Source organism: Chinchilla lanigera, unplaced genomic scaffold (genome assembly GCF_000276665.1).
Source record: "Chinchilla lanigera isolate Chin_1 unplaced genomic scaffold, ChiLan1.0 scaffold00011, whole genome shotgun sequence".
NCBI lineage: Eukaryota > Metazoa > Chordata > Mammalia > Rodentia > Chinchillidae > Chinchilla > Chinchilla lanigera.
Window position 1 is genome coordinate 25,669,492 of NW_004955412.1, and position 16,206 is coordinate 25,685,697.

Below are 16,206 nucleotides of genomic sequence, written 5' to 3' on the forward strand. Positions count from 1 at the left end.
CAGTTAGGATTTTTCCTTTGGAGACAAGCCATATTTTCAGACTTCCTCAGGCTGAGGGCATAATGGCAGCACCCTTCTCTCCTCAGCCCAGGTGAATGGTTATAAGGAAGGGAAGGAGCAGAAGGTGGCCGGGAGGGATGACAAGAGCTTGGGGTTGTCTATTGCTTTACTGTATTCCTTTGGCCCTCTGTTCCGTACTAAAAAAAAGGGGGGCTTTGTACACCTGAACACTGTAAGATGGTGATTTCTGTCAATATGCGGTCCTCCATCTCCTCAGACAAGGCTTCAGTAAAGCTTTCCTTTGCACCAAACATAGCCTCCTGTGGTCGGTTTGGGAGTGGTGAGCAAATGGACCTGAGCAACATGGATTGACTTTAGAGGGACAAGGCTGAGGGTTGTTTTTAAGTATAAAAAAGGACGAGACATAAAATAGAACATCACTTAGGTATGTTAAAATTGTAATGCACAGATTTTTTAGTAAAGTATAATATGCTGTGGCAGATGAATGCTCCCAAGGCAACAGACAGAAAAGGCTATATTAGTTACAAAAACTGTCTTGTGGATATTAGAAAGCTATGGAAGAAATAAGGACAATATGAAGAGAAGTCCTGAGGTGAATAGAATCTTTATGAGAAAACCTCCAGGAGTTGTTACCCTAGAAGAATCTTCTGCTCTGGGCACCAACTGGCCATTGGCCTTGGTTCAAGAAGACAGCCTCCACTGGGGGAAAATGAGCCAAGAAAGTTTCTCATGAGTGATACCTGGGTGGAGTGGCAGTTGGAAACTCAAGGAACTTCAAACATACAGCTGTCGTTCCCCACTGGACGTTTCCTGCATACTGGAGTTAGGAGGACTGAGAACCAGAACAAACCTTCTATAAGGGCTAGGGATTTAGCTCAGCGGCACAGCACCTGCCTGGCAAGCATGAGGTCATGAGTTCAATTCCCGGTACCGGAAAAAAAAAATCCTTCTAGCACACAGAGTGAAATCTCCTACACTCTGTGGTGCTTAGGGAACAAAGACACTCCAGAAGGAGGGCCCAGTATTAAGCTCACCAATAGAAACTCACAGAGCCTGTCTCCCCTCCAAAACATTTACCATACTTTGAAGCTACCTGAGGTAGAACCCTAAAGAATTAAACAGACCTCTTCTGAGGACAATAACAGAACCTCTCACAATCTTTCACGGGTTATGAAACAGAAAACCAATGAGCTTTTAACCAAAACCTAGAAAGATCAAGCTTTAGAACAGGAAAAGCTAAATGTAGACTGAATCTTAACAAAACCCCAAAACAGGTCCAGCCAGGATTACCCCTGACTGGATTGTGACCAGTGCCTCATCCTAGAGCCCTAAAAATAGAAACAAGAGCCACATTTGCTGAAAGGTAGCCTTAGGTAGAGCATCTGTGGTTTTCGGAGGGTTTTTATACACTGTCCAGCAAATAGTGCAAAATTACTAGAAATGCAAAGAGAAAGGTCATATGACTAAGTCAGCCAGTATTTAGTTACTAGAACAAAAATTTAGAATAATCAACTTAACAAGAAAAAAAGTTCATTTGGCTCATAGTTTTGGAGGTCTCAGTCCATGTTCAATTGGCCCCATTGCTTTGGGCCTATGGTGAGGCAGTGCATCATGGGAGAAACTTGTGACAGAGCAAAACTTTATCTCATCAAACCTGATAGCAAAAATGGAGTAGAGGTATGGGTCAGAGTCTCATTATCCTTTTCAAAGTTACTCCCAATCACCTAAGATCTCTTATATAAGGCCCCATCTTTTTTATTATTTATTTTTGTTCTTTGTGATACTTACTGGAGATTGATGCGAGGGAGTCCCTAGCTGTATCACCAACCCTTTATAATTCTTATTTTGAGATAAGGTCTTATTAAGTTGCCCAGGGCAGGCTTAAATTTTGCAATCCTCCTGCCTCAGCCTCCAGAGTAGCTACGATTATGCTAGGGCCCTGCTTTAAAGTTTCTACAACCTCTTAATAGCTCAAGGCTGGGGACCAAGACTTTGAACACATTGGACTTTGAGAGATATAGTCCAGATACAAACTATAGCAATGACCAATAATGAAGACAAAAAGCAGACAGCAGAAAAGATACATAAATTTCCTACATTATGGAGTTAGTGATAGGAATTTTAGAAGAACTTTGATTAATGAGTAAGAAAGTAAAAGATGGGTGAATTAGATGAAAGTATGGAGATTTTCACCAGAAAATCAATATGTCCAAAAAAGAAGAACTGAATGTGGGGCTGGGGATTTAGCTCAGCGGCAAAAGCGCCTGCCTGGCAAGTGCAAGGTCGTGAGTTCAGTTCCCGGTACTGGAGAAAAACCAAAAAAAAAAAAAAAGAACTGAATGTAATTTTCTGGAATGATAATATTCTAACCTTAATGGTGTATGGATTACACAAGTGTATGCATTTGTCAGACTCCATGTGTACACATTTAAACTTTGTGTAGCGGAATTTATGTAAATTTCACCTCTAAGGGAAAAAATTCAATACATATTGAGCTACAGTATAATTAATGAGGTGCATGCTAAAGTATTTAGGGAGAAGAATATTAATGTCTGTGGCTTACTTTGAAATGCATCTTTTTTTTTTTTTTTTTTTTGCAGTACCGGGGATCAAACTCACAACCTTGCACTTGCCAGAAGGCACTTATGCCACTGAGCTATATCCCCAGCCCTGAAATGCATCTTTTAAAAAGATTGGTAGGTGGAGGAAGGGATGGGTAGATAGATTCATGAATTAAAAAGTAAACTCAGTAAAATGCTATTGACAGAAGATGATAGGTATTCACTGTAGGTAAAATTCAACTGTGCCATATATTTTTAATTATGCCAATAAATTTGACATTTGGATTTAATAGTGGAGAATCTCCTCAAAAAATTCACTTATCTAATATAGTAAATTAAAACAGTACATTAGATTACTTGACATTCCTTCAACATGTACAGCCTAATTCACCTCCCTTTGGATACTGGTTGAACTTAATGACTTTCTTCTAGTGAATTACAAAAATCAGAAACAGCAGTTCCAACTTCAAACATTAGATCATAAAAGGCACTGTGGTTTCCTCCTGCTGGCTCCCTTAGATCAGCTGTTCTGGGAAAACCAGGTGTCATGTTACCCTGTAAGAGACCCACCCCAAGCATTCAACAAGTAACTGAGGCTCCCAGCCAACAGCCACCCAGTGAGTCCACGCATGCCTCTGGATATCTGCAGCCTCAATGTCCACCTTGACTATAAACTCAGGACAGGCCCTGAGCCAGAACAACACAGCTAAGTTCCTAAATTTCCACTCTACAGAATCTTTGGGATGAGCAATGGCTTTTCCTGTTGTGTTAAGCCTTAAATTTTATGCATTTTTTTATATAATGGATTTCTAACATGTATAACAGTGTGGCTAGATCTCAAAAATACTTTAACAGAGAATCCGGACACAAAAAGTACGTATAATTCCATGTGTACAAATTACAAAAACAGGCAACAAAATTATGATTCTTATAAATACAATGTAGAGCAAAAGAAGCCAGACACAAAAGACTATATATAGATGATCCCGTTTTTATAATGTATTGAAAATGTAAAACCAATCTATGCTATTTAAAGTTAGGATAATAATCACCTTTTGGGAAATAAAAGTTATTAGAAAGAAGCACAGAGGTGGTTTCTGGGGTGCTGATAATGTTCTGTTCCTGATGAGGTAAAAATCTAGCGACCTGCATGCATTATGCATTTTAATGTATTATATTAGGCTTCAAAAATATGTAAATATTTTTAAGAAGCAAAAGAATTTATATGCATTCAAACCAAAAATAAGCATCTGGGAGAAACACACATAATTAAAACAGAGCAAAATGAGAATCTGGAGAGGGCAATGGAAAATAGAAATAAATAACTGTTCTGATGTTCCCACGCCTGGGTCACTCCAGATAGCTCACAGGAGGCAGACGCAAATCAGAGCTGTCCTCTGTCCTGTGGGACGAGGAGAAGCAGACTCAGGCCAAACATGTGTGGGCCCGTTTTTAAAAAGTTCCAATACAGAGACCCACATACCATGTGTCTAAAAAATGAAGTTATAAACCAAGCTAACAAACTGTTGTATAAAATATGTTCTATCTGCCTACCTACCTACACACACACACACACACACACACACACAACCATAATGATCAGAAATACCAGATTTAAAAAAAAAAAAATAAAAGAAGGAAAACACACAAACAAACAGACAAACATTTACAAAATAGCAAAAGAACAATACAAACAATACAGAGTTACAAACAAAGTGGTAGGAAATTAACAATGCTTGTTGTATCACATATTGATATCTTCAAGGTGGTTTCTCAGGAAAACTAATAGAGATATGCACTAATGATCAAGCAAGTAATCATTAACTTGTTTCTTTCAGTAAAGCAATACAAGACAGTAGTTCAACTATGTTAGCTATCCTGTCTATACATACACACATAATTTCCCCTTCTTTCCCTTCTCTTTTCCTACACCCCTGTTGCCCTTTACTTTTGAGCATTTTCCTTTCCTTTCACAATGTCTATTGTACCTCCTAGTTTTTATTAACTCTTTCAGGTCTTACGCTAGTGAGACAGTGCGGTGCTTACACATGCAGGTCTGATTTATTTCACTTATGAGTATGGTCTCTAGTTGTGACCATTTATCTATAAAAGCCTCCAGTTTATCTTTCTTTATAGCTGACTAATATTCCATTATATAAAAGTACCACAATTTTTTTATCCAGTCCTCAGTGGATGGACATTTGGGTTGCTTCCATAATTTAGCAATTACAAATTGTGCTGCTATGAACATAGGTGCACATATATCACTGTGATATGATGTTTTTAGTTCTTCTGGGAAAATACCCAGCAGGGGGATAGCTGGGTTGAATGGGACCTCTAGACCTAGCTTTTGGAGGAATCTCCAAACTGATTTCCATAGTGGTTTCACCAGTCTGCATTCCCACCAGCAGTGGAGAAGGATTCCTATTTCTCCACAGCCTCACCAGCATTTGTTATTGGTTGATTTCTTAATACTAGCCATTCTTACTGGGGTGAGATGGAATCTCAATGTTGTTTGTTTTAATTTGCATTTCTCAAACGACTAATGATGTTGAACATTTTCTAATGTATTTATTTGCCATTTGTCAGGAATACCGGATTGAAATTTAAAATCTTTATGTTTTACCAGGCTCCCAACCCAAGAGTCTTTTCTTCCGAACCCAGCTAATTTGCACACAGTAAACAACTCCAGCTAAGTTGTACGCAGATACCCCAGGGCTTCTAAATTCCATCCCAAACCCCTACATCTGAGTACCCTAAGACCTGGGAGTGTAGCCCAGCAGCACAGTCTTGAGGATATACCTAAGGAAATGGCCCACACAGGTCCCAGAAGCAGGCTAAAGCCACGTGGGCAGGAATTCCATAGTCTTCTGTGCCACAAGGGTGGTCCCACACTGCACAGGGTCTGTGCAGGTATAAAATGGGCACGTCCCTTAGGCCTATGACTCCTTGCCTCATGGGAAGGATACAGCCAAAGGGAACTAGCATGTAGGCCAGTTAAGGACATCTAATAACAAATGTAAAGACAATACCTATGACAAGAATGCCCTATTCTCTCATCCAACCCACCAATTTGAAGAACAGATATTTGTGTTACACTTTCCATCGTGGTGACAAAATGCCAGACATGATCGACTTAATCAGAGAAGATACTTATTTTGGCCCGTGATTTCAGTCCATGGTCACTGGGCCCTATTGCTTTGGGCCTGTAGCAGCACAGCACATCACATGGCAGAAGAAGCTGCTCGCTTCATGGCACCAGGATGCAAAAGAGAAAGACCATGGAGGTTGATCACAACTTTGAGCCCAGCCTAGGCAACTTAGCAAGGCCTTAACTCAAAATTAAAAAGGGTTAGGGATGTAGGTCAGTGCAAAGGTCCTGGGTTCAAAATCCAGTACTGAAAAAAGAGAGTATAGATTGGGGTCCCAATACCCGCTTTGAAGGCACGCTCCCCAGGGAACTAACTTCCTTCCACTGGATTCTGCCACCTCCCAATAGCACCACAGGCTGGAGACTGAGCCATCAACACAGGACCCTTTAGGGGACACTTATCTAAACCACAGTACTTGCTCTGCACTTTACAGCCCAAGAGCACTTTCACATACAATACTCAATCCCACAGTCCCTGAGACCCTAACATAACACCACCTGAGAGATGAGAAAACAGACACAGCAACTTGCCGGAAATCATACAATGAAAAAGTGAGCACAGTCCCCAGATTTCTAGGGAATTGGTGGGGCTAAAAAAAAAAAATGGAAATTTATAAATATGTTGAAATGTTTGGGAAGAAAACCAGAATCAGAACAGAAAATTTAACATCAAATACAGAGCAGTTTCTGGGAAAGAGACGGAACAAGCACACTCTGTAGAGTGAGCAGTGTGAGCTGAGTCCAGGGGGCTCCGTTCCCACCCCAGACCACAAAATGAAGGGCCTCAACACTTTTAAGCAATCCCCACCCAAATTCCACATCAATTACACGGGGAGCCTGACCCCACAGCCCTCCTTCTCTGCACCACCCTGCTGAAAATACTTTATTAATGAGAGGGCAGCATAAAGCCATGGATTTCATCAATACAAAGAGGGCAGCCTGGCACCAGCCACACATGAAGCCCGACCCTCCCCCAGCAAGGACCCACTAATTACCAGGGTGCCTGGCTCAGGTTCTGGGCAGTTATTTAGAGAACCACCGCCTGCTCCTAGCACAGATGTCCGTAAGGCTTTGGCTGCAGCACTGTCTGCCTGAAGCTCTCATCTCTTCACCCCACCATCCCGGGACACCTCCTGCCACCTCTGCAGCCCCAAGCTCGGCAGCATCATGTCGCTCGCACACACTGCCGCAGAGTACATGCTCTCTGATGCTCTGCTGCCCGACCGCAGGGGCTCCCGCCTCAAAGGCCTGCGCCTGGAACTGCCCCTGGACAGGATGGTCAAGTTCGTGGCTGTAGGCTTTCCCTTGTTGCTGATGTCCCTGGCATTCGCCCAGGAGTTCTCCTCTGGTAAGTTGCTTCTAAGACCTCACTTTACTGCACTGCTTGCACAGACTCAGGAGTAAGACAGCTTCTACACTAACAAGATTTCCTGATGCTTGGCCAAATTATTCAAGGGGCAACCTGTGTATGAGTTTAGGCATCAGCAAAATAGAGGTGCCAAAATGGTTTTTAAATCACCTCCAAAATTTTACAATAAAAAAGTAACTAGCTGAGGCAGGGTGTGGTGGCTCATACCTGTAATTCAGGCACTTGTGAGCCTGAGGCAGGAGGATTGTTGCAAGTTCAAAACCAGCCTATGGTACAAAGTAAGCTCAAGTTCAAGGCCAGCCTGAACTGCATAGTGAGACCCTGTCTCAAAAAGACCAAAAAAAAAGTAACTAGCTGTCATGTCAATTTCATATATTTTGCGTCACTTCAATAACGAACCTTTCATTCTGGTTTTCCTATAGGTAAGACAGAGTGGGGCCCTAGCATCTTTTCTGGACCTGAGGCATCTTTGTCTTAGTCACACGGCTAACAAGTCTCTCATCATCTCTGAGCCTTATTCCCACCTCCACCTCCAAGGTTACTAATTTGAGAACATACATGAAGTGCCTGATACAGCCTTATTAATAGAAGCTGGATAAATCCACAGCTTCCTATCCACAAATTCCTGCCACAAACATTGATATACACACATATGTTGTGTTTTAGGTGCTAGATAAATGCAGCAAATCCACTACCTCTATAAAAGAGAATGTGAACTTTCTAAGAACTGGGACCTTTGGTTTTCATCCTTTTTTTTTTCTTAGTTTCTATTTTTTTACTAGTAACGTTGATAATACATCATGATTACATTCCTTGTGGTATGAGTACATAACACATCTTAATTCTCTTCTTCCTCCTCTTCCTCTCTCCTCCCCTCCCTCCATCTCTTAGTCCTCTTCCCTTTTAGCTTGGTACATTTCCCAGCGAGACACATCAACCATCGACTGCTTCCACATTCACCCACAAGAGGGGGAAAAGTATTGGTTCCTAGCTCTGCCCCTTTTTGGAGAATGATGGAAAAGCAAAAAAGGCAGAGACCTTCCTCCAAGCCTGCCTTCTTTCAGCACCACTTACCTGCTCTTTTGCTTGAGCTGGGCTCAGAAGTCCAGGCAATTAATTCTCTACATTTTAGAATCTAAAACATGCCAGTTGTCTCAGCATGGAGACATCACCATCAAACCACCAACCTTCTGGCGCAAACTGCAGGAGTGCAGGGGGGGCGGGGCACACTGGCTGCCTGCCTGGCTGTCCCAGGGATGCTCTTAGAAGGAAGTACCGCCATACCTAAAATGCTGTCAATGCATTTGTAGGCATGGGCTAACTGGTGGTGCTCTCTCAAGTCATGCCCTACCTTCCTGTGACACCCAGAAAACTGGGTTTGGAAATAAGGCATGGGAAGATAGTGCTTACTGGACATAAAAATTAACAAAGAATTGTGAATGCAGCCCCTTGAAATCTCTTAGATGATGGCCCCTTGGGTTCCCTTTCCACCGTTCCACCTCAGGTCTGTCTCAAAGCTATACTCCTCTTCCAGGGTCTCCGATGAGCTGCTTCGCTCCCAGTAACTTCAGCGTGCAGCAGGCTGCTTATGTGGACAGTTCCTGTTGGGACTCACTGGTTCACCACGAACAGGACGAGGCTGGCCAATACAAGACAAAATCTCTCTGGCCCCACAAGGTAAAGCAGACCCAACCACTCTACCAGGCCAACTGAGTGGAAGGGGACAGGCCTGAATCCTACTCCCTCTCCCCTCTTCCCCACCCTTGCTCCACTTACTTCCATGTTTCAAGCATTCTTCAAATGCCTGCTGACCCTTGGCTGACAGCTTTTATCTGATCGGAAGCTCTGTGCCTATGGGAGGGCCTTGATGACATGTAGCCTTCATTGAAGGTGATCCCTTTTATCTAATTCATTAGGAAAAACCTTGATGAGACAAAGGGCAGATAGTCTTTTCCCTGTGCTAGATGGTTTTCTCTAAGAACAAATCACTCAGTCCTTCATTTGTGGGGAAGGCCAGGGTGCAGCTGGTAGTAAGCCAGGCTGCCAGCCTCTGGGAACTTGGTCATGGGATGCACCAGTGCTCATCATGCCGCGTCCTCAGCACGGCTCCTCTGCCCTCAGTGGACTCAGCACAGAGTTTAATCTGCTTCCATGTCTCCAGAGTAAACCACAAGGCCCTGGCTAGGGAAGGAAAGAATGGTTGCTGGAGTATATCACCTTCCAGAAAAGATCTGCAGGGCTGTCTCTCACAGATATTTCTCAATTTTCTTGCTTTCAGTTCCAACTACCCTTTCATTTTCTAAAGTTTTCACCTAGTCTGAAGCCTTTCTGGTCCTGAGTTGCAAATAGCTTGCTTTCCCATCCCAAATCCCCACCCGGTCTGCACAGCGCTGTCTTCTATCACACAGCTCCTTTCCAGCTTTCAACATTTCGCTGCTCTTGTCTCCTCTCCTGTCTTTGGAAGAGTATGCCTTTTTTGTTCTTTACTGTCATCTTAGTGGGCTTTTATGAGGGAATAGGGACAATATGTATTTTCAGTTCAGTATTTAGTGAAAAGTCACTCACAGCATTTTCTAGGGATGATAATTTATACGGCCTCCAAGTGTTACAGTTCTAGGACTCAGACAAAACCAGAGACTTGATAGAGAAAGCTCAGAGGTCTCTGTCACTGGCAGCTCAAGTAGGGCCTGGATAGTGACAAATTCATGATATTACTGAGCAGATTCACATCAGGAGAGTCAAAATACCTGATCATCAAGATCACCAGGAAGCTTTCTAAACCCTAACTCCACTTCAAACCTAAAATATCAGACCCTATGAAGAGGTAGATGTGCACACAGGAAGAACCCCCAGGGTGCTGCACCTACCAGCCAAAGAGAAGGGCCTGGATCTGTTCCTGTCAACCCTTAGGAAAACCAACACTGAACTGTAAAATGATGCGTTGTGTGTGTGTTTAAGGACACCAGTTACACCGGTTTAGGAGCCCACCCAATCTACTAGCATATCATTTTAAATTAACTATTTCTATAACAACACCATTTCCAGCTATCGTTTCATTCTGAGATACTAAGGATTAAGGCTTCCACATATTGGGAGTGGGAGTAGAAACCACAAACACAGTTCAACTCATCTCAGTTCCTTATCTCAGGATGCTAATAATGTAGCTGAAGAGATAAGGCTTATGCATTCCTAACCAAAAGTCAGTTTATATATCTACATACCTGAAAGAACCCCCAAAGAATTTCAAAATAAGATCATTGTTCAACATCAGCAAGAATCCAGTGATGAGAAAAAACCAGTGCACAGGAGGCTAGGGATATAGCTCAGTGGCACAGCGCCTTCCTGACAAGTGTGAGGTCCTGAGTTCAATTACCGGCACAGGAAAAAAAAAAAAAACAAAAAAAACAAAACCTGTGTATATCTGAGAAGCCAAGGAAGGCTAAAGAGAAAAAATGGGATTTTTCTATCCTCTGGGATGCATAGCCTCTGTTGGCCAGGACCTCAGTCTGGCTACTAGGCTGGTGCATGGGGGAATCTCTCAATTGCTACCTGTCTTTCCCCCTCCCCTATATCCATCCCATACACTTTCATTCTCTCACTTTTGCTCTTGCTCCTCTCCTTGGTGCTCTATTCAGCCCATAAACCAAAAAAACTATAGATCACAGATTTGGGGAGCAAGAAGATCTATAACTTCTTCTCTACCAGGCCTTTCTATAGTCTTTGCCATCAGGAGAGTCTTAGTTGGCTCATTCCACATATCACTTTTCCCCCTACAGCAGGACCAAGGGAGAAGTGTGCCCCTTGCTCAGTGCTGTCCCTAAAGGTGCAGCACCCCAGACTCCCTCCTCAGCCAGCTCTTGCCCTGCAGGCCCTCCCCTACTCCCTGATGGGCCTGGCTGTGGCCATGTACCTGCCGGTGCTGCTGTGGCAGTGTGCAGCTGTGCCAGCCCTCAGCTCGGACCTGCTATTCATCATCAGTGAGCTGGACAAATCCTACAACCGCTCCATCCGTCTGGTGCAGCACATGCTGAAGATCCGGCAGAAGAGCTCTGACCCACATGTCTTCTGGGATGAGCTAGAGAAGTAAGTTATTTCTTCACTTTTCCTGAAGCATTTGTTTGAGCATTAAGATGGCATCCATGCAGAGTAATCTTTAAATTATCCTCCTTGGCCGGGTGTGGTGGCGCATGCCTGTAATCCCAGCACTAGAGAGGCTGAGGCAGGAGGATCATTGCAAGTTAGAGACCAGCCTAAGCTACAAAGTAAGTTCAAGGCCAGCCTGATCTGCATAGTGAGACCCCGTCTCAAAAGACAAAAAAAAAAAAAAATATCCTCGTCATCCTTCTCAGGACAGCAAAGCGCTCACACATAATTTCATGAATTTTCTGTAATTTCTGCAAAGGGTAAAGGACTCTACTTGTAGTTCAGATAAACACACTGTGCCACAAAGGGATTAATCTCTAAAATACCACCCATATACCCTATTTCCTTGTTCAGAGACCTCAAGTACCCTCCACCCCAGGCCTATCAAAAAATCTTAATTCTCCCAAGTATTTGCCCAAGGCTTTCAAGGTAGTCACCAACTACTTCTTTCAAACTTTTTTTTCCTTGGTATTTTGTTGATAATGTAACCAATTTTTTTTTTTTTTTTTTTTTTTTTGGTATCAGGAATCAAACTCAGGACCTTGCACTTGCCAGGCAGGCCTTTATGCCACTGAGCTATATCCCTGGCATTTTTCTTGGTATTTTGAAATAGAGTCTCACTTTGGAGTGCAGGTTGGCCTTGAACTCACTATGTAGCCCAGGCTGACCTCAAATTCAAGGCAATCATGCTGCCTCAGCCTCCCCAGGGCTGGGATTACAAGTGTGTGCCACCCCACTCCCCAGTTCCTTCAAACTTCTAACTATATGTTGAGTACCCCTAATTGAAACATACAAAATCCAAATTTTTTGAGCATCCTTGAAGTCTATGTAAATATTCCAAAATCTGAAACAAAACAAAACAAAACAAACTTCAAAATCTGAAACACTTCTGGTCCTAAGCATTTTGGAGAGGGAATATTCTACCTACAATAGATGACAGAAAGCTTCTACCCTACCTTCTCCACCTCCTCCTTTTTCCATGAGCAAAAATCATGTATCTATCTAGTCATTCATTTATTTGGTACTAGACACTCTGTGGGGTGTTTCAGATACATTAGAGTGTGTATCATGGGGACAGGGATTGAGGTAACAAAGTTATAGCTGCACACATCATGCTTACCTTGTCTTAAGGAAAAACAGACAATAGGTAAACAGAACACATAAGGAAAATATATGTTTGGATATAATAAGTGTTATGAAGAAAAAATAAAGCAGAGGACAGGTATCTGGAAAGTAGGTGGAGTGTGCTACTGTTTTAAATAGGCCCAGGGTGGGCCCACCAGCAGGTCAAAACTTTGAAATCAGATTGTCTCATGTTCATGGACATAGTATATCATCTCAAAAAGCACTTCTTTATCTTTTGAAACCCAGTTTTCAACCAATATTCTCTATAAATGTTTCTGAACACTTGAACCCACTGTTACTCTAACTCCTAACTTTCATAACTACTATGGTATGTACCCATCAACTTAGCAACAAATCAACTGCTAATTTTATTTCATATTTGCATATCTTATCTACCTTTTCCCCATAAGCCAGATTAGAGACCAGCTTATCTGTACCTAAACACTACAGCTCTCAACAAATATCTACTAGCATACAAATGAATTAACTGAACCCAAAATCACACACAGAAATACACAGGTCTACAATCAAAATGTACTTGTTTAGCCTCCCAGTGTAGAGCTAATTTATAAGCCTAATGCTTCTTAAGCACCCTTCCTCAGATTAGAACTTTAGTCTGCCTTGTGGGCATAAATTTCCGTGACCATGCACTACTCATTGATCATTCTCTGGGTTTATCACACTGTACTTATTACTTGGAGAGTTAAGGTTACTCCCACACCTGTTTTGGAGGGAAAATCATGTGAAAGGACAGCAGATTTCCATGTGAACCAAGAATATCCTATTGAATATTCAGATCTGTTACTTTCCCAAATGACTCACAGGGTGTAGTTCTAAACTGTTCTTCCTAACCTTGCCTCCTTTCTTCCCCTGCCCAGGGCCCGGAAAGAACGATACTTTGAATTTCCCTTGCTAGAGCGGTACCTGGCATGTAAGCAGCGCTCACATTCACTAGTGGCCGCCTACCTCCTAAAGAACTCCCTCTTGCTCCTCTTCACGTCAGCCACTTACCTGTACCTTGGTCACTTCCATCTGAGTATCTTCTTCCAAGAAGAATTCAGTTGCTCCATCAAGACAGGGATGCTGCATGATGAAACCCATGTCCCTGATCTGTTCACATGCAGGCTGACCTCCCTGTCTGTTTTCCAGATTGTTAGCCTCTCCAGTGTGGCAGTATACACCCTATTGGTTCCAGTGATAATATACAACCTCACACGACTATGTCGGTGGGACAAACGCCTCCTATCCATCTATGAGATGCTCCCAGCTTTTGATCTTCTCAGCAGAAAGATGCTCGGATGCCCCATCAATGACCTCAATGTGATTCTTCTTTTCCTCCGAGCCAACATCTCTGAGCTCATCTCTTTTAGCTGGCTGAGTGTCTTATGTGTGCTGAAGGACACAACCACTCAGAAGCACAACATTGACACAGTGGTTGACTTCATGACTTTATTGGCTGGCTTAGAACCCTCAAAACCTAAACATCTCACCCAACGAGTATGTGATGAACACCCATAGTTAAGAAAGAAACTGTGGAGTAAGACATTTTGTGCAAAGTAAGTCTCTCACCATCTTCACAAGCCACACATAGTAATACACAAAAATACTCACTTCAGAATTGCCAAACTTGGATTTAGATGAGCTATATATTCCACACTTGTAAGAAGATATAACTAAGACATGGAAATAAATATGAAACCTGGAATACAAGTCAAGGAACTAAACTAAACTAAATGTCTGGAACATTTTACAAGGGTATTAAAAATAAACAGAAATAAAGTCTAGGAATTCTGTAAGAAAAGAGGGTTATAAAGGCTGTTTATACAGGCAGGTTTTCACTACATTCAACTCATGGCCCTTCTATGGTATATACTTAGCTTACCTCAAAGAGCAAGTGAGCAACATGGTGAGAAATTAATAGATGTTAAATCCCTGGAAATCCTTTGGTATGAACTGAAATCCTAAAAATTTGCCCAATTTTGCTTTGTGGAAGTCATCAGTCTTGCCAGGCCCTGTGTGACCTGCCAAATGAGTGAGGAGATAATGATGGCTTCCACCTGTAGTCTGCTCTTGGGGTTTGAAAACAGAGGCAAGTGCCATGCAGTGCCATAAGTGAAGTCTTGAGGTATCCAGGTATACTTTTCATCATCTAAATCCAGGTATACTTTTCATCATCTAAACCAAAGACTCATTTCACTAAAAGCTGGGATTATGGGCCATGGGCTCCTTCATAACTTTTAATGAGCCCAAGGATGTTTTAATACCTCAGGGGACTCTATACCTTCCTTACAGCCAGTCACTGGATAGCAATCACTTAGAACTAAAACAAATACACAAAAAAGGTGCTCACTAAGTGCTAGTGAGCCCCTTCCTTCAGTCTTTCCCCTCATTTATCATTTCATCCTTACAGCAAACTCCCAACCTTATACCTGGAGCACTGATCTGATTCCAAAAATATGGTCAGCCCACAATACCACGCTGTCTTACATTTTATATTTCTTTTTAAAGCTACCCATTATGCACTTCTCGGGAGAATTGTTTGCATAGGCCATTTAGACCCCTCTACGTATAAATTAGTAGAAAAGTTATGTTGCTTCTGCCAAATTCAGATGTTTGCCTAAAAACAAGCAATAAGCTCATATATCAATACTCATAAACGACTTTTATTGCCAATAAAAGTCCAACTCGTCAGTTGGTACAGAAGCCCTTTCAAGACCTAAGCCCTGCTCAAAACTTGTCCCTCCTCTTGCTTCCCTCCACACACAGCTTTCCCTTTAATCAATGACCTGCAGTTCCCATGCTTCTCATGACGCTAAACATTGGAAGAAGCTGTCTGCCTGCCTAGCATGCTCTCCTCCGGGTCAATTGTTATCTCTCCTTGCAAGCATACTCAGGCATATTTCCTTCAAGCAGCTTTCCTATTTCCTACCCCGTTCCCTAACTGGGTACTCCCATAGCAAGTAAAACCTACCTCTGAAATAAAAATATTACACTGTATTAATATTGCCAATTTCCTTGTCTGTCTTTCCCTCGAATTGTTTCCTAAAGATTGTGTGCCCATAAGCACTAGGTAAATATTATTCTACACAAATTAGTAAAAATGAGTCATTCAGTAGCATCACATTCTTTGGAGCGCCAGTTGCAGCCCCTAAGTAGTCCAATATGGGAAAAGCTTTATACACAAAAACTCACAGCAGTTGATCAAATAGTCAAGCAACATGGAAATAATTATGCAAAATAAGATAAGTTATAACTAGAGTATTGACCAGCCATTTTAAATTATGCCTTCAAAGTCTTAACACTGTAAAATGATAATGACAAATGAAACAAGAAAACAAACCAGAAACTTATTCAGTAGAGTTTGACCTGCATAAAAGTACATGAAAATATAAACACATGCTAACATATTAAAAGTAGTTTGTGCCAAGTTTTTGGAGGGCTTATAGGGGGTTGTCTTGGGCTTGGGAGAGTATTTAGTTTGGGTTTTTCCTTTTCTTTTGGTGCTGGGAATCAAAATTTTTATTTAACTGTGATCCGACCTCCATAATTTCCTCTTCTTCTTTCTTTCTTATCAGTGCTGAGTATCAAACTCAGGCAAAGTGCTGTATGAATGAGATACAATCCCAACCCTATGGAATTTGTTTAAATCTCCTATATTTTCTAAATTTCTAAAACTTGCAGGAACATTTTTGTAACTGTAAAAATAAAAACCTCCAATGAAGTCCTTATAAAAATATAAGTTTAGGTACAGAAATATACTTGGTTTCACTAGGAAAATATTTACGGTCTACTTTGTGCTACCAAGACTGCTTTTTCAATCTAAACCTTCCCTACTG

General features: G+C 42.0%; 1 protein-coding gene across 1 annotated transcript; it reads left to right on the forward strand.

The window, feature by feature from the left end:
* Positions 1-6,794: 6,794 nt before the first annotated feature.
* On the forward strand, positions 6,795-15,350 carry Panx3 (pannexin 3). The gene is made up of 4 exons (XM_005378429.2): positions 6,795-7,081; positions 8,637-8,779; positions 10,971-11,185; positions 13,249-15,350. Exons 1-4 carry the CDS (start codon positions 6,901-6,903, stop codon positions 13,886-13,888), a joined length of 1,179 nt encoding a protein of 392 aa, XP_005378486.1. The 5' UTR covers positions 6,795-6,900; the 3' UTR covers positions 13,889-15,350.
* The last annotated feature ends 856 nt before the right edge of the window (positions 15,351-16,206 follow it).